Consider the following 18,954-nt stretch of genomic DNA (forward strand, 5'->3'; position numbering starts at 1 on the left):
CTTCCACCTCACTGAGCAAATAGATTTTTGTGGAGAAAGACAATTTGAATAAATGTATAGCGATTAGTCTTCTTATAATAAATCCTAATGAAGTGTGGAGAAGAAATTTCGGGTGGTCCTTTTTTATGAGCACTCATCCATCCATATAAATTAAAGAGCGAGACTTTAGAATTCCTCTAGCGCTACTTCTGATCCCGTGCATGTTGAAGTTGAAATCCCTAGACAGAAATTATTTGTATATCGTCACGCGTTATTTTGACTCTTCGCTCTCGCTCAATTGGTATTTATGAAAGACTCACCACATCAAAGAGATAAGACGGGACGTACGAAGGTGCCGCAGTGCACACACATCTTCATCAGTAAATCAATCATTATGAAATGCAATTCGTATTTTACGATGATAAAACATTTGCCAAAGATTAACAGATAAAGAGGATGTTCCCCTGTTTAACCACTTGTCGCGAGTTCACACAACGAACAAGATAGTAAAATTGAGTGTTTTCAATATCTTTAATAGATTTTTTGCGTATTTTATTTATTTTACGATTTGTATATAAAAACTTGCAATTACCTGCCATTTAATTGGCGGAATTTTATGACTGGCCGTAAATTACATAGAGGAAATGTCAATAATGGCGAAAGATGCCTGAAATGATGGTAAAATTACAGTCAGTTGACATCGGAAAGTTGTAGTGGTGTAAATTAAAATTAAAATTACTATACCGTACGAACGAGATGAGAAGGAAATCATGTTATTCAATCGAATTAAGGTAACTTTTGTACTGCAATTGAGTGAAGGGAAATTGCTTCTCACATGTCCGAATTTTCTCAAAAGCTTCTCTCCTTCTCAAGGCAGTTGTAAAACCGTGGCATATCAATCTTTCTATTTACAAGTCAACTCTTCCAGAGACACTTTTCATCAAATGAATAATGACACCACCAAGGTCTGCGTCTGATTCGCTCCTGGTGCTGGACAATATTGAATTATATCATGTGTAATATTGTAATTGAGGCAAAATGTGAATATGATAACAAAATGCTATTTGGTATTGGACGTAAACAAATCTAGTTCATCTCAATCTCTCTCTCCCTCGTTCCATATGGGTACAATTACTCGAAGAAATTACACTTGAGAGAGACTCAAAGCAAGTTGTCTTCAACTTAATTCGCTAAATTGAATAATTGACCAGAATCAGAACAATGAATTCATTTTAATAAATATCATTAGATCTCATGAGGCAGAATTGTCAATGGAGAAGACACTGGAATACCCAAGGCATTGTAAGTGAGGTCCCAGACCTATAAATTCTTCTTAGTGTAAATTGCATTTAAACATCAAATCAATGCCATGTCTTAGGAAGAGAAGATTTCACTTTGTAGTGAAGTAAAAATGGATACCTTTTCGAGAAAATAAATAAAGTGGGGCAATAAATCATGCTCAAGCCTTGTTCTGCAAATAGTATCACGCAAGCGTCGTGTATTATTAATATTTATTGATGGGCTCAATTAAAAAGTTGATGATGATGGAAACAAATCTCCCGTCTTTACACAACACTTTTATTGATAACACCAAATCATATAATTAAGTTTAAATTACATGTAATTGAATCGTTTGAGGGGACCATTTTGTACTTCAATGAAATAATACGGCGTCACAATGAGGCAATTGCGACTGATGTGCGTGAAAAATATTGCGCAAAGACAGGTCGAAGGCGACAACTCGTTACGATAATACATATTTCTCATCTCAATTCCATATAGTGATCCTGAGAATTAGCCAGCAGCGAGGCAATAAATGCACAGAGATTCTAATAAACTTTGTCATTTATATCTCAATCCTTTCGTACATTCATAGATACACAAATTAATACAATCACAGTGGGACGTACATTGAGAGCTCTCCAGCTTCTTTGGCGATCACCAGACATTGCACTTCTGGGCACGGTTCATAGGAGATGTTGCTGAACAATTGAAGGCTACCTGAAAGTCTTTGGAGTTGGATAGAGTGCCGATGACACGGAATTTTCCAGGACTGTGAACGGCCGTTTTCAGTTTGACCTCAACTGCGGCTTTTCTCATCGCTCCACACCAAACCTTAATTTACATAAAATAAGGATAATTTACTGAGTCTTTATATCTTCGCTGTAAATATTGATTCACCTGGGCAAAGTTAAGAAAGAAGAGCTGAATATTCGTGTAATTTCCAAATCCAGGTAGTGTTTCGTCTTCCAGCTCATCAGAGGTCATCTCTGGTCTGCCCAACCATTTCTTATATGCTCTGAACGCTTGTTTCATCCCTCCGTTGTCCGCAATATTTTCCCCTTGTGTGTTTGTGCCATCCACAGGAATTCCCACCTCAGATACTGTGTAATTTCCATACTGCGCTATTAAACAATTGGTCCTCTGCTGAAAGTTATTGATGGCTGTTTCACTCCACCACCTGCAAAACACTTAAGTGTTCTCAACATGTAAAATTTCATAGAGCTTTCAAAATTACCTGAAAAGGTTTCCGTTCTTGTCGAACAATCGTCCTCGATCATCAAATCCATGTGTAACTTCGTGCCCGATAACCACGCCAATTCCGCCATAATTAAGGGCGCGAGGGAAGTGCTTGTGGTAGAAGGGCGGCTGAAGGATTCCCGCTGGAAACATGATTTGATTCTTGTTGCGGCTGTAGTATGCATTCACGATAGCCGGCGCCGTATTCCATGCTGTTTTATTTACTGGCTGCCCCAATTTTGCGTGTTCCGTCCTTGTGAGGTGCTTGAGAACATTTAGGGAGTTTCCAAAGTAATTGTGTGGATCTATTTTCATGTCGATATATTTAGCATTGAGTTCTGAACGTGAGAGAATGTAGTCTGGATAGCCAATTTTGAGGGACATGGCGTCCACTTTGGCCTCTGCCAGGTGCTTCGTCGGCAAGTCCATCCAGTCGGTCTCATTGATGATTTCTCGGAAGCTCTCTTGGAGCTCCTGTGTCATAAGGAGAGTGTCTTCCTTGCTATTCTCATCGAAGTATCTTCTCACGAACATTGCTCCCAAAGCCATGCCCATAATGGTATTGACTTGGGTGACACAGTTTTTCCACCGCGGAGGTGATTGCTCTCGACCGTACAGAGCAAAGTAGAATTTTTGCTTTACCTCTTGAAAGCGATCATCCAAATTGCCGGTACGATGCTTGGCAAATCTCCAGATTAAATAATTGGAGATTGTCCGTGGCTGTGTCTCGCTGAGGAGCTGCACAAGCTGCTTCATGTAATCCAAGGCGTACATCACAACTGTCTCGTTCTCGCCCACCTCGCGCTCCAGTACGATTGTCAGGTAGCGCTTGAAGTCAATGCCAGGTATCGATTCCATTAGTTCTGAGATATTCATTCTCCGATATAAAAGTGAAATGTTTTGCCGTTTTTCAGAAGCCATCGTGATTTTGGCCAGCTGAATCTCAAAGGAAACTATTTCAGAAGATGATTTCTGAGCTGAATCATTATTGGCGCCAAGAAGTTCTATAATCTTCGACATGTATTCCCTGCAAGATGAAAATCAAGAAAAAATGAGAGAAACGATCTGTGTAATTCAAATATTTGTGTATTTACCTATAAGCTTCGAGGTAAACAGAATTTGCTTCTAATATGAAGTAATCTCTTGTGGGCAATCCTAGGCTTGTTTGATCAAATTGGACAATATTTTCATTAGAATTCTTTATATCAGGTCCCACCCATTCCATGATGAGAAGGTCATTATTGTAGAGTCTGAGATGAGCACTGAGGTCAAGCCAATCAAAGTTGGTCTCATTCCACTGAGGATCCAATGCTGGCCACCCACCGAGATTTTCGAGAAGTTCTAGTAGAGGAGTAATTCCCTTTTCCATTAATAAATCGTGATTCATGCAAGATCCATAAAGTTGCTTAGCCTTGATCTCAGCTTCATCTCCTGCATCTTCGAAATAGTTAAAATGGTGACGTTTTTTTCGTACTCCAGTGCTTCTAGCTTCAGCATCGAGGTCCTGATTGTTGTCTAGGACGACCGTGGGTTCAAGTGTTATTGCGTCAGTTGGTTTTTCCGTGAGATGTTCTACTGGGGCCTCTAGGAGTTCTCTAAGGACAGAATCCAGACTCTCCCTTAATTTTTCAAATGTATCATAAACAGATTTGTCTTTAGGGATAGGATTCATCTTTTCCCAATTACCACAAGCGTACTGATAGAAATCTTCACAAGGATCAGCATTCATGTCCATGTACTGTCGCATCATTTGAGCCTGATTTTCTCTGATTTTCGCTGGACTGGCATTAATTTCTTGCCAGAAGGAATTGAAATCGCCAATAGAAGATTTATCCAAATCCTGAGAGGTTTTATTTGTTTCCTTGTCCATAGAGATGAGATTTTGCTCAGTCTCTTTGAGAGTATCATTGATGTTCCTCTTAAATCTTTGGTATAAACTGATTTGCGCATTGTCTTTAGTGTGAATGGTGACGTCAACTTCATCAATAGAATCTGTGGCATCGGGGTTATGTTCCTCCCCATCATCATTGGCACTTCCCTCATCCTCGAGACACTTTGAAGGCACAATAACTGATTCAGAAGGAATAAAAGATGTTCGGATGTCTTTCAGCAAATCATTCTCGCCAATGTCGAGGGTTTCATGGACCCTAAAGCGGACCATATGACACTTTTTCTGCGATCCTTGACTTTCAAGCAATTGCCCATTAGACTGCGGATTAGTGGTGATGGAAATGAAGTTGTGGGAGTTGTGCGAGACGCCCTTGGGCATGTCAAAATGGGTCAAGAGGACACATATCAGTATGACGGAGAGCAGAGTGGCAGGAATGAGTACGAGAAATCTAATGCATCTGCTTCCTGGGCACCATTGCAGACGTCCTGTGGCCCTGTTTACACCCAATTTGCACCCATCGCCGTAGGAGCCACTGTCACTGTATCGCCACTCAATAGATCTCATCACAAGCAACACACTCAGTAACTCACAGTCACGATCATTGGCGATATCAGTGGCGAAAAATGGACCACTCGCCCGGTAGATACTTTTCCGATAACTGAAGATGCGATTCTAGAGAAGAGCACGTCTGGAGAGCTCCAGCAACTGGAATAACTCTGTGCGGGGTGTTGCTATCACACAAGACTGACACAAATTTGATCTCGTTGAACCAATTTAAGTCAATTCGACATCGCTTGCAGAATACGCATTGATTATAATATTCCAGCCTCCGCTCGTCGCACTATCACTCCATACTGATCTCGTATAACTTGGTGGGACAATCAATAAGAGAAATTCGTCCCAGGCTTTATGAATTGTTGCCCCTTTCCCACCGTCAGATCAATTAAGCGAATTCCGATAAGTGGTTTGTGGACCCAGGCAAATAAATTTCATTGGAAATTCTCCCTCTCTCTCTGTTGAGTCTGGCTGGAGAGAATCAATTCTGGAATCTCATTTGGCACCATCTCTGGCACATTGGCACTGCATGTGGTTGAAAGATGTTGGTTCCTTTGGAGAATAACCGTGTGGCGGGAATTTATTGCAATTGAAAGTGAAGTTCAATGATTGCCACTTCAGCTCTCAACTACTTTATTTACCATAAAGTGCAATATGCAGAATTCCTTAGCAGTCATCTGCAGAATTGTGAACCATGTGATTAGTTAATATTATGGCTGTTAAATTTACTCGGGGTTTTACCATATTTAATTTTCTGATATTAAAAAACTTTGCAGAAAACATGTTCAAGTGATAACTTAATAGAACCAAAGAAAATTTCGCATAAATATTGCATCAGTCGTGCTGTTTTCTTACGGTTTTCATGTATATGTGAAACTACAATTCCATTTTCCATCGCTAAAATTCAACTGTTGCGAGGGTGGGTTTTATTTAGAAGCGTTCAACTTATCGTGCATTTGGCTAAGAATAATCTTACGATTTGCGGTTTTCTTTCACACATAATTGTGCACATATATGCTTATTTTTGGCTTCGCATCTGTGCGCAAAGGAATGGTTTATGTTTCGGAACGAAGCCACACATCAAATTGGAAAACACTCCGTTCAGGATAAATGGGGAAAAAGTGTCTGCTTATAAATGTTTTATTGCAAAATTGGAAAACGCTCATTTCGTGGGTGTCGTTTTTACGGGCGTTGAATTAATTTTTACTCAAAGTGCGTCAAAGCCGAAATGTTCAGAGTGGTTCTGGTGAAGTTTTCATGGTGAGCAAGACGATCGTCATGTTTATATAGCATTTTTCACTGGCCACACAACAAATGGGAGAAAAATAAACGGTGTGATTTAAGCCTTTTAAACCCACATCCTCTTATTCATCTCTTTTCCTACATAGAGTTATTCATTTGGTTTAGCTTTCTGTGTTTTTCACGCACAATTATAGCCCTCTCAGACGTGCAAAAAGTGCTGCAAGCCAGAGACAGAGCGTGAGGATTGTTCTTCAATAAAACCCGACGACTGTGAAACCGCAAAATTTTATTTGACAGACAAATGATGGGTCCACAAGAACACTTCTAGCATGTGTCCCAGCATCTCAAGGTCGGCCAAATCTCATGCCAAATGCTGCCTCTTCGAAGGTCTGACTTCTTTGGGCAAAAGTATAGTGTTTCACGTTGGACCAGTTTTTCATGATGACTTTCGTGAGAAATTATAAACATCCGATATGATTTAAGTGGATGGTTTTTGCATGCGAGATTAGTTTTATAGGTCTCTTAGCAATTGGCAGATAATAAGCTAATGGCTTGCAAAGTGAGACAGTTTGGCGGTAAAATTTAAGCATGTTTCAGCACAAAACCACATGCGATTTTCTTGTGGCAGTTTCATACGCGTGAGCTTTAATTTTAACTATGAGTCTGTATTTTATCGTGCATTTTGTTTCACAAAAAGTCATAAATTTATATTTATTGTGTTTATTATAAAGAAAAGTTTCCTGGAATTCTGATTATTGTGTAAAGCAACAGCCGATTTTATTACAATTCACAATGCGTTATTTTCATTTGTATTGTTTCGCCTGGTTTTTGTGATAAAACGGTCTAATCAGAAGAAGGATGGTAATAATAGCATTTTTTGGAATAGGTGAAAGCAAGGTCAAGCATATCTCAGGTTCTTTGGCAATTCTCTGATAAGGGCATGACGAAATATTTCAGTATATTTCAGCGATAGTATCTTTGAACTGAAGACAAAAATAAATTTTTCTTCCTGCCTAACGAGAAACATTAGCCTTTCTACAATTACCCACGTAAAAATTGTCACTGGATATGTGAGAAAATGAAGACAGTTTGATGAATGTTGCATTTGGTGACACTGTGTTGAAATATAATACAGCAGGTTCAGATACGGTCTGTGATTAATGGTTTCAACAGCCGTAAATGATAGAGGTCAAAACAATTTAACTTGTACCAGGAGAGTTCATAAATCAGCACTGCGAATTGAGCATCTTCAGGCATCTCTCGTGCATCTTTACCCAGCGTGAACTCTCCTGCCCACTGACTGCCGAGCCTGAAAAAAGTGTATTGTTTCGCCACCAAAATGATTTCTTGTGTCCACTCTTATCATGTGCAGAATTAATAATCGTCTCAGACGAAGCACTGACCGTGAATGCTTTCCATTTCGCATATCTCGTCTCAAAAGTGTAGAAAAAAACGTTCCCCGAGAGATATAGATAAGAGATGATTTCAAGACGAAAACGGTTTTTTACTTATATTTTCCGCTCGTGGTCGTTGATATTTTTTAATCGACTCTCTCGTGAGTTTTATTTACCTGTGAGCTACAGTGTTTGCCCAATGCTGTTCATTCTCCGGCGTTTGGGGATGCACAAGACACGAAATCCAGTGTTTGAACACCTGGGCATAAGGATTCACTGGGCATTCGGCCGAAGAGTACCTCATATGAGCACGTTCTGCATGAAAATGAGCAGTCGTAAAAGAATAGGGAATAAATTATCAGAAAAAATGATGGTAGTGCCAAATGAAATGGCGAAGTAAACTAATAATATTGTCATTGCTGTGTTGTATATACTTATATGTTCCCAGGACAGAATACCATCTTTAGGATCACTTTTAAGTTCACATTACGGTCAAAGAGGTCTCCTCGTAGGTTACACAAATACTCTAAATTATCTTAGAACCCAGAGACTTTGAAATAAGCGGAAACCGTTTACACCACAAATATAATACGCAATTCCTTTCGAACCGACTAAAGATTAGAATCACTCACTGGGAGCTTATCAAGCATTCCCGTGTCGCATTTAATGCATTCTCCAATTTACTGTCGAAGGTATCGCAGTTTTTTTTATTACTGGTGTGCTATCAGTGTGCGTGTATCACAGCAGCGAATCAGCATAAGTGGAATGTGAGGTGGGCCCACTCCCTGGCTGCGATCGAGGTATTCGGATTGGAAAGTTTTTGATTAGACCCATGTTTTTTGCCCGCGATTTCGTGCATATTGAGTGTAAAAGCCCTCAAGGAAACGATTGGGGCACGTAAAATATGTGTTATTTTTGGGAACTGATAATAATTCGATTGTAAAATCACTTGAGCCATCGTAATATCTGGAAGGCGCGTATGAATAACACTTAATTATACGACCACAGATTAGAGGAAATTATCGCTGCACATGGAATTCCCAAACTTATCACTTTACTGTGAATGCTTAAATATGGAATGATAAATTGATCCACATTCGTATTAATGACACAGAGAGAAATTTTCCGTGCAGACGCGGTGCCCGGAATGAAGAAGGCGCCTTGAGACTGGAGATGCAAAAGAGGTATTTGTTCTTATCATTTTCATTCGGCGTTGCAGGTTCGGTCTGGACATGGGAACGTGGCCCAACTACCAATGCCCAGAGATGGTGAGGAGGTGCGTGAATATCTCCTAGAGTGTGTTGAGTACATAAATTGTGTATACATAAGACATTGGGCGTCTGTGCATAAATCAAATGGTGCTTATTTATTCTTCTCTAGCCACTCTGTGTGAATACATTACGAACCCGCCATGCGATTCCCCTGATTTGGGCGGCTGCGTAGCCAAAGGCCCATCCAGGATTTGGACATGGAGAACCAGTAGCTCAGCCATCAATGTGTAATCGCCGAACGGAAGATAGAGTTCTGCCAAAAATTCCAATATTGCCCCTTTGAATTCGTGTGGCGTGCAGTCTCGTGTGAGATGAATAGTCAATTAAACCGCCGCTCTCGCCCTACCACCCACGCCTGAACTGCGGCTAGAAACACCGTCTGAGGTGATTTAATTACAAATTGTCATTTTTTTTACTGCAAGCGCCCAAATTTAATCCTGTGTGAAACAATAGAGGCATGCTCACCAATAAAACTCACGCTGGGAAAATGGTTTGAAGAAATTGATAAATTCTAATCTGTGGTCACCACATTAGACATGTGACGCAATGACTCCAGCATGTCCATCACACAGTTACGAAGCACTTTGCATGGTGGCATTCCCTCCAAAATGTCTTGTAGAGTCATGTTCATGTGATTTGATGGGGATCACAGAAATATTTTCGATGGTGCTCCCATTCACTTCTCTGGCGTATCACCGCGATTACGATCACAATACAACATTTTGACACGCGGATGGTAATCTCGCATCGTAATTGCGCATTGTGTCGAAAATTTAATTGAATAGATCTTATATTTCAATTTATCGCGGCATTAATGTGAGTTTTGGGCTTTTGTCAACACTATAGAAATTGTATGCGGGACAATTTGTATGAAGAGCTAAATTTCTCTTGCGTGTGGGCTTCTTGTAAATTCATCTAAACAGTACACCCCATGAATTTGCAATCATTTGAAATTTGATAAATTGTAGCTGAAAAGAGTGAAATCAAGAGAAAAATATACACTCAATTGTCACGATTCTTAGAACGTGGTAATAGCCGTGGAGCTGAGTGGATACAAATTGGCTGAAATGAAGAATAGCGCCTTGGGATTGATCGGAGACTTCGATCGTGCAGTGTAACTCCATGATTCTCGAATGCCGTGTTTGCCTCATGAATTTAGGAGATCTCCTCCTACTTCACAGCATCCACTGAACTCGGCGCTAACAAATCAATGTTGATCGTTGAACTTGGTTGTATCCGGTCAAAATGCGTGTGCACACATGCATATTTATGGGTCCACAATATATTGTGTCAGGTTCAATTTGTTGCTCCAACCCAAGCGGAATCTGTCCAATTCCAGATGCAGTCGCCTAATAGAATATTAGCAGTCAATTTGATGCATCTTCTCTGCGCTTGGCATTCACGAAGAGTCACTGCCCAATTAGTTTCACGTACACAGAGAGTGTTTATTTAAATTATGATAATCGCTGGCAATCATGAGGTTAGTAATTTATCTTTCGTGATGACAATCAATTACATTGTATTTTTCACCGCAGGATTCCTACTGTTGCCCTCACCCAGTCATTTCTCATATGGTTTATAATGAGCAAAAACTGAGACTCTCATCTCAACCCCTCCCTCAGATCAGGCTCCATTCGAGATCCGAAAGAGGAATGATTGAATGGCTGGCGGCACAGCGTCATCGGTACTCTAAAATTATTTTAAATACAACTCTCCATTTATCCTTGGCTTCGTATGAAATTCGTATATGCATTTTCTCGCAGTCAACGAGTAAGGAAAAGCACTCAAGTACTAAAGCATTATTGTTATGCTCCGAACTATACATGCAGGAGAAAATGATTGATTGAATTGTTACAGAGAAGGAAATTCTGACTCTGTAATCTTCACTGTTATTATTTCAGCGCAATCATATTTCATTGTAACGTGTCGTTTGATTATTTTTGCCCGATAAATTTTACATATAATCTTCCTCTGTCAGTTTGTATTATTCCGCCTTTTGTTCTTCCATTTCGGTTCTGGTACTGGCAAATAAATGGCTACACATTGTAAAATCTCTGGGTGATCTTTCATTGACCCCCCTTGGATATTATGTGGAGGAAAGGAAAAAACCATGAACAGACTCGACTGACTGAATGATATTCTAAATTGAAGAACATTGATTGTGAGTGCAATTCTAGTGAATTCGTCATTTATTGTTGGAAGCACTATGCAAACTATTCTGCTTAACATCTTTCCAAATGATCGTATTTAAGCAGATAGTTATAAAATCCGACATTTGGTTTATTTTCGCATTTATTTTATGTCTTCTTCGTCTTCATTAACAAGGAAATTGATTCATTGTGAAATCATCTTTGACTCGCTGTTGCGATCGCATGAATTTCCAAGGAGATTAAGACAGATGCGAGTCCATTAAGCCATCATCATTAATATTGTGTCTATAGATGGTGTCTGCATATCAAATATTTAAGTGCTACCTTTACCATGTTTTGTATCAATAAGTGGTTTTCTAGCGATGTTGGATCATGTAAGACTGCGTTAAGAACGCTTGAAGTGGTTCAAGGGTACCAAAGCCAGAATTCTCTTTGCTCAGCAGCCAAGAGAGGAGGAGAAAAGAACTCGTATATGATTTGATAAATATGATTCTATTAATAGATGGAGATTTTTCACTGAGAAATTTCTCTTTCTCAACCTTCTCAATTGACGTTTTTTTCTCTCTCTCTCTCAAAGTCGACTCTTTGATTCCCAAGCATTTCCTCTTCACCGTGAAAGTGATCCTTCACAAGAGTCCCTGTCACCCAAACGACTGACTCACTTCCTGGGACTTTATGCTTCTTTATCTGCCGGAAAGATTGTTGTCAACGACACTTTTTCCGTGGTGTCGAAAAATTGAGGAGGAAATGCCGAGAGGTGCGACTGCAGATGGATAATAATGACAAATCCAGAATGCAGGATGCGGAAATTTCGTGCTGTTCAGCACATGTCGATTGTAAATCTTTCACTCCAAATTATATGGGGAACAAAAACATCTCTAATCAGTGCGAAAAAGGGGACAAATTTTAATGATTTGTTTACCCCAAAACAAACTTAATTTCTTTGGGGGGAAATTGAAATCCGGGACAAGACAATAAATTCATAGCCACGACCTCATTTTTTGCGGCACGCGAAAGACGTTTTGGGTCTCTCTGGCGTTGATACAAAAATCTTCGGCAATATTTACAAAACATGTCAGCAAAATTTGCAAATAAATTTCGATTTTGGCAAATTTCTACACGAAATGACTTCAATATGATTTCCCTGAATGAAATATCTTTTGGGTGAATTGTCGGCTTGCTCAAGAATCATGTCACATATCTCGTCAATGGTGCACACATGTGCATTTTATTTATTTACCCGCACCATCGCTCTCGTATTCCGCGACATCAAGCATTCTCCCTTGTCTTTTCCGTCTAAAAAAGAACTATGAGTTTCTTTCTCGGGTGACAATCATTCCCCTCATGATTCAACTGACAAAAGTGAACGCGCGGGAAAAAAACTGTGAAGTTATACAAATTTTCTCGTGTTTATTTGATCTCCAAATGTGAACCGGTGCATTTGATGCCTTTCAGTTAAGAATTTCTAGGCTATGATTTTCATTCTGATCTCTGGAAATGGGACAGTTTCCGCAACAAATGGGGCTTAACTATAGATATAATGGGATCTCCTTACCTTGCCCCGATACTACAAACTCTAAAGTTCAATTCATTTGTAGGTTTTTACCGTTTCCACCTTTCCAACTGAACATAAAAATGCCTTCGATTCATTAAATAAGGCAGTTTGATATTTTTAAAACTGCACTTCATTCCTTCCATCTTTGCAACATTGTGAGTTAATATTCACATCGCTGTCGATATCGATTAATATTTTGTTGAATTATGTGATGAATTAAGTTGAGCTCACAATGTTTAATATGTGACGACTTTTTCCGCATGTGCAACACGTGTTGCGAGTTCTGTGATGGCAAGAAGAGAGAGAGCTGATGGCCTTTATTTGCAATCAATGTGCAAGAATTAAAATTCCGCATCTGTTGCCACCTTCTGCAAGTGTGTTCGATGCGTTTCTCCTTCTTCATCCTACCAACTGCCATCCACACTTCCGATGTGACTGGAATTGGAATTGATGGTGGCATCCATTTTTGCCAGGTAATCGCAATTTCTAAGTCCGCACAGACGAGATGCCAGAGCCTTATAAAATGTTGCGTATATAGATATGAATTATTTATTCAGCCATTAGACAAAGAACCTTTCTAATTGACAAATCATTTTGCCTCCTCGGCTCATTGTTTGCCTTGAAGTGTCTGCTTGAGTTGACTTTGCCTCAGCAGCGGTGAGATTTGTTCCTAAATTTATTGGTGTCGCGGAGTCAAAGGTCTTTAGGGTCTTCACGCCACATAAATAAGCATGATCTCCTACCAATTTCATGATAAAGAACTTATCTTAATGAGCAAATTAAAGCGCAATAAATTAACGCGTTTGTGAACGGGATGTTGATAATACACAAATTCATAAATTTGATATTTTCCTTCAGCATGACTGGCATTCAAAATATATATATCGCGGCATGATTTGTTGCGCAAAGTGTGTAAATCAGACGTGCTTCTAATTGGCAACTTGCAGGAAAATTAGCTGTTGAAATCATCTGAAAATATTCAATTTCCGGTCAGCGGAAATTGTGCCGGATTTTGTGAATTTGGCACCAAAACTTCCAAACTAAAATTCCCATTAATCTCAAGTATAGATCACGTCCCGTATTTCACAGCACATGCTCAGCAATGCACTACCACGAGCGTCTCGCGTGTTGCCGTGCAAAGCAGATGTACGATTTAATTTCTATTCTTGGACCCAATTTATGTTTAGAACAATTCACTCGCTTTTCCTCCCTCTTTTGCTCTCCGCATCTTTAAGCACTCATTTCGCATTCATTTCAATCCACGAACGCATAACAAATCACTTAGCTTGTAGTTTTTCGCTCACTTTTCCACCGTGGAAAATTCTTTTGTTCGGGAGCAACGAGAACGTGCCTTTTGACTTTTTGGACATCGCGAATGAGTTGAACTATTTTAAGCAACAATTGGTTTTGTGGAGAATAAAGGAATTTATTGTCTTCTTTGCGCGATGGAATTGTTCAGCAAATTCAACAGTTGGTCAATCGCGAAGATAATGGGAATTATTGGAATCATTTGAATTCTTTTCTTCTAACAAAATTCTTGATTTGCCAGTTGATTGTTGTTTCGAAAATATCAGTACTGTGTATACCTTATAAATACATGGTTCAGTATGAAGACTGAATATTTCCGAAGGACTTCGCCAACTGGGTATTGTCACACTGACGTTAACCCTACTTTTTGGCGCGTTTTCGGCATCTGGATGTGCTTTGGTGATTTTTGTGTTGTCTTTTCTGTGAGCAATTTTTTGGCAATTTTTCCAATACCAACTCTTGTCCTGCATCACCAGAGTTGAGTATTTCTGCATAAGGACACTCGTAGTCAAGCACAGACACTGCAGTCTGGAGGCTTCTGGGCATATTTGTGAACTTGGACTACAAAGAATATGACAACCCAAATGCCGCGGCGACGTTCCGCTCTGCAGGAATTGCCGCCCACATCGGACAATCTCTTCCTGGACGACTCCCTCCTGGATAGTCCCAACAGCAACCTGTCGCGTAGCTTTGCTTCACCAGTGCCATCGCCGGATGAGATCGTGATACGTCAGCGTGGGCGACGAAGCATTTCGCTGACATGGTCGCCAGGACAGGAGAAAACCACCGGGAAGAAGGCCTCTCCGCTGAAGACGCCAACGAAGAATATGTCCCAGATGGTGCTGAGGAGCTCCCCACGCAAGAGGCTGCTAATGAACGACACCAAATCACCCGTGTGTCCCAAGATGATACTCGAAGACACGAAGAAACTGCGAATTGAGGAGAAATCCGTGGCACAAATCAACACTCAGACTTCACTGGCGACATATCTCAAAGGATACACCCAGGAACAACTAGCTATGATCATACAGAAGCTGGTCAGGGACAATGCCAGCCTTGAAAAAGTGATTCGCAATGAACTTCCTGTGCCAGACATCAAGTAATTCCTTATCTTGACAGTCTCATTTTTGAGGTTTTTCTAAACATGTCATCTCATTTGCAGACCCTTCGAGATGCAACTGGTTCTCTTGAAGAAGAATATATATCGCAGCCTTCCGTCATCGCGACTGGTTAAGAAGAACGACAGTGTGTCGTATTCACGAGCACACCTTCATTTGACTGCTCTGAAGAAGGCCATCTCCGATCAATCCACCCTCCTCAGTCAGTCGCAACACTTCGACGCGCTCCTCGATTACGTCCTCATGGCCTGGCCAATTGTAAGGAGTACACCGGACTGGGAGAATCACTCCCACAATGCCGTTCGTCGGCACTGTTTCAAGATCCTCGCCTTCCACTGCAAGACGTGCCTCCAACAGGCGGGTGAGCTCCTGGGCGAGGAGCGCCTCGGCACACTCGCCTCTCACATCAACGATATGATCAATGACTACGAGAGCATGTCTGCATGCCTATCGACACTCGAGTATCTGACCAAGGTCCCCGAATAGAGGACGTTTTGATTGCCATTCGCTCACGGTTTTACAAATCCTGCGTTTCTTTTCACCCCCTCTTGGATTTTCTGAATGACTAATTTAGTGTATATGTATTATACGTCTTGAAATACAGTGTAATATTAGCAAGAAACTGCAAACTAATTCGGACACTTGGCCTCCTTGGCCACGGTCAACAGGATGTCTTGTGTCTTGAAACACCAATTGGCGATATTCTTGCTCGCTCGGCACCATTCCTCGCCATGCTTGGGCTCTGCTGCGATGCACCTATGCAGGACATCTTGCTGCTGAGCATCAGTGCCGTGTTGTTGTTCAAACTTGTAAAAATACGCCCAAGCATCGCCCAGATCAGCGTCAATCTTCACCGTCCTGTTGAACCAATCTCTGCACTTCTGAATCTTGTGCTCCGACCAGAACAACTTCGACACAGCCAGCAATACGTGGGGATCATGCTCGCACTTCTTTAGAGCGTCCACTGATTTTGTCTTGCGCTGCGGCCGATTCTCCATGAAGATCGACTCAGCCCAGAGCTCCCCGGCCGTTGGACACTCCTGCAGAGCCCTGGCCATCAATGTATTGGCCATATCCTTGAAGCCAGCTCGTAGTTCTATTCGCACCGCGGCAAGCCACAAAAGCGACGTCTTTGGATTCCTGAGACGACCTCTCTCAAGTACTGATCGCGCCTTTGTCAAGGCTCCTCGGTTCTCTTCCACCTTCGCCATCAGGAGCCACAGTGGGATCGAAGTTGGACATTTCTTGAGCTGTTGATTGAAAGAGAGTATGATTTATAATATGGATTTCAGGGTATTTAGGATCTACCTCTACGTATTATGATCACAATGAAGCAAACAAGCTAGCAAAGTGCTCTTATCTATTTTAAGCCCATTCTTTGTTCAACTCTCTCCACTTTGGTTATAATTAAACAGTGGCCCGAATTTATGGTAGAGATTAATGACCATGAGAGAGACTCACCGCAAGTCCATAGGTTTCCGTCGCGAGATCTGGCTTCTTTTGCTGCTCCTCAATCTGTCCTTTCATCATCCACAAGCGAGGATAGTCAGGAAACACCTTCACTGCCTCCTCTAGCAGATTCAGAGCCGCATCGAGTTTATTCAGGGCCCACTCAAGCTTGGCGGATTTCATCATGACCCGTGGCGTTGGAGCCGAAGCTCTGGCCTTAGCCAAAAGTCGTCTGGCCCTTTCAAACTCCTGATTCTCCGACTCCAGCTTCACGGCAGCTAACCAGATATCCTCAGAATTGGGATTAGCCTGAAAGGCGAAAGAGAGAATGCCTCTGGCAGCGGGAACGTCACCTGCTAACCACTTGGACTTGGCTCCCATGAGCCAGAGAATTTCGGATTTGGGACAGTGAGCCACGGCTTTCTGCAGCAGTGACTCCAGGCTTTCACGGGTTCCGTGATTCTTCTCAAAGTACGCTGCCCTCAGCCAGATGCTCTTCTTCGACGGGAAGATCTGCAAAGCATGAGCATAAACTGCCCTCGCACACTCGTAAGCATTCTCCTTGGCACAATTGTCGGCATCATCAATCCAGGTCTGCTTTCTGTCCTCATCTTCAACTCCAATACCAATCACTGCCTTGATGATGGCTTGACAGCAATGTACGGCGTTAGATTTCTCAGCCTCGATGGCTTCCTGGAACCACTGTTCTCGATTAATCTCCACGCCATTAGCGCTGAGTGAAACCAATGCCCTGTCAATAATCTTCTCCACCATGTGAATATTTCCATTAGCTTCTTCGAGTTTTGCAGCCGTGGTCCAGATTTGCTTGTCCGTGGGGATGTTTTCTCGAGCCTTGTTCAATACTTTTCGGGCATTTTCATATGTTTCCAGGCGCGCCAGCGCTAGCCACAGTTCCACACTCGTATTGCAGCACTCAACAGCTCGAGAAAGCAGAATTCGCGCATCGTCGGGATTCTCAAGCTCCACTGCAGCCTTCCAGAGTCGCACAGAGTTGGGAATGTGCTCCAAGGCTTTTCTGAACACACGACGTTTGGCTTTCAGTTCATCCTCGAGATCCGAAGCCTTGATCCATATTCTCACCGATGTGGGGATGTGTCTAGCCGCCTGAGCGATCACTGCCTTGGCCGTGTCCGCTGGCTGAAGACGAGCTGCCTCGAGCCAAAGATCCTCACTCTGGGGATTCATTTCGCAGCCCCTCATTATAAGATTCCTCGCCATTTGAATCTTTCCTGTCACTTCCTCAAGACGGGCACTAGCAATCCAGGCCGGAGGATGATTAGGATTCGTCTCTCGTACACTTTTGAGCAACAGTCTCGCCTTCTTGATGTCATTTATGTCCCCTCCATACGTGGGAATCATGCTCTGGAGATCTGTTAAGTATCCTTTGGGATCCACAACTGTCTGTCCTGCCACAGAATCCGACACTTGGGACAATTTGACATTCATTAGCGTATTCCTCGCCTGACCGATCTTCCTCAGGTCCAGATCTCCCGTTGGTGTCAACATTCCCGGAGTGTTTATTCCGGGAACCATTGATGCCAGCCCGGATCGTGGATCTAAGGTAGACGAGGTCTCTCCACCCATGTTCCTCGACAGAATACTGTCCGGAAGAGGAGTAAACTTCTCGGCTCTGGGATTTCTCTGTTTTCTGTTGCGACTGTCGCCCACTTCGGGTATCATTTGCCACTCTTCTTCTGACACCTCTACGAGATTTCTCTTCAAATCGGAGAATTGCTGTTGGATCTTGGGGCGTTCTTGGCGATATTTCTCCAAGTCCATCTTCAGACGCTTCTCTCTGTACTCTTTGCGCTTCTCATCCATTCTCTTGTCTATTGACTCGTAAATGGCATCAGCTTCTGCGTCATCCTTGTCATAGGGATCCTTTGAGAAGAGAGATCCACTGTATCCTGTGAATTCGTCATAGTTTGAATCATTAAGATCCTCATCGTCCTCCTCCTCCTCTTCTTTCTTCTTCCTCTTGGTCGCCGGAGGAGCGTGTCGATCGTCCCTAGACAGACAAATTGAGTATTTAGTAAACTTCCTAAAATGTAATACTTAAGAGTAGATACTCACGAGACGTCATTGGCATCCCGGGCAGGACCAATATCTGATCGTGTAGTGAATCCTGTGGCTCTGAAACAGAAGAAAATTAACAATAAACAAACTTAGAGGTTAGAATAAAACTTTTATGGTTTTACCCTCTCCCAACACCAGCCACATATCCTAATGGTGCCGGAACGCCTAGAAAGTGTTTCTTGTTCCGATTAGCTAAAGCTGACGCTGGAATAGTAGCCATTTCTGTTTGAATTCACTAAAAACTGTAGCTTCCCAGAAAACGTATCTCAAAACATCAGAACTGCTGCGCCACTACGTGACTGGTATACGTACTAAAACCATTCAACCTGAAGTTTACTGCAAATATATGAAATCAAATAACCAGTTAGGAATTTTCTTCCCTAAATTTCTTTCCTTAAAATTTTGGCTCACATTGCCTGGGAAAT

General features: G+C 41.7%; 3 protein-coding genes and 1 long non-coding RNA gene across 4 annotated transcripts; 2 read left to right on the forward strand and 2 right to left on the reverse strand.

The window, feature by feature from the left end:
• Nucleotides 1-1,806: 1,806 nt before the first annotated feature.
• LOC132256388 (neprilysin-4-like) lies at nt 1,807-5,242 on the reverse strand. Its single transcript, XM_059752781.1, has 4 exons — nt 3,594-5,242; nt 2,498-3,526; nt 2,161-2,440; nt 1,807-2,094 (listed from the first exon to the last, which is right to left on the reverse strand). Exons 1-4 carry the CDS (start codon nt 4,952-4,954, stop codon nt 1,918-1,920), a joined length of 2,847 nt encoding a protein of 948 aa, XP_059608764.1. The 5' UTR covers nt 4,955-5,242; the 3' UTR covers nt 1,807-1,917.
• A 3,725-nt stretch (nt 5,243-8,967) lies between these two features.
• On the forward strand, nt 8,968-10,873 carry LOC132256276 (uncharacterized). Its single transcript, XR_009468213.1, has 3 exons — nt 8,968-9,236; nt 10,192-10,332; nt 10,388-10,873. It is a non-coding gene; the product is annotated as an uncharacterized LOC132256276 (long non-coding RNA).
• A 3,354-nt stretch (nt 10,874-14,227) lies between these two features.
• LOC132257022 (uncharacterized) lies at nt 14,228-15,482 on the forward strand. The gene is made up of 2 exons (XM_059753703.1): nt 14,228-14,964; nt 15,028-15,482. The coding sequence occupies exons 1-2, from the start codon at nt 14,438-14,440 to the stop codon at nt 15,467-15,469; spliced, it is 969 nt and encodes a 322-aa protein (XP_059609686.1). The 5' UTR covers nt 14,228-14,437; the 3' UTR covers nt 15,470-15,482.
• Nucleotides 15,483-15,611: 129 nt separating this feature from the next.
• Nucleotides 15,612-18,818, reverse strand: LOC132257017 (pre-mRNA-processing factor 6). Its single transcript, XM_059753688.1, has 4 exons — nt 18,652-18,818; nt 18,527-18,586; nt 16,445-18,461; nt 15,612-16,233 (listed from the first exon to the last, which is right to left on the reverse strand). Exons 1-4 carry the CDS (start codon nt 18,747-18,749, stop codon nt 15,613-15,615), a joined length of 2,796 nt encoding a protein of 931 aa, XP_059609671.1. The 5' UTR covers nt 18,750-18,818; the 3' UTR covers nt 15,612.
• Between the last annotated feature and the right edge of the window lie 136 nt (nt 18,819-18,954).

This window comes from Phlebotomus argentipes, unplaced genomic scaffold (genome assembly GCF_947086385.1).
Source record: "Phlebotomus argentipes unplaced genomic scaffold, Phlebotomus argentipes genome assembly contig_6, whole genome shotgun sequence".
Taxonomy (NCBI): Eukaryota; Metazoa; Arthropoda; class Insecta; order Diptera; family Psychodidae; genus Phlebotomus; species Phlebotomus argentipes.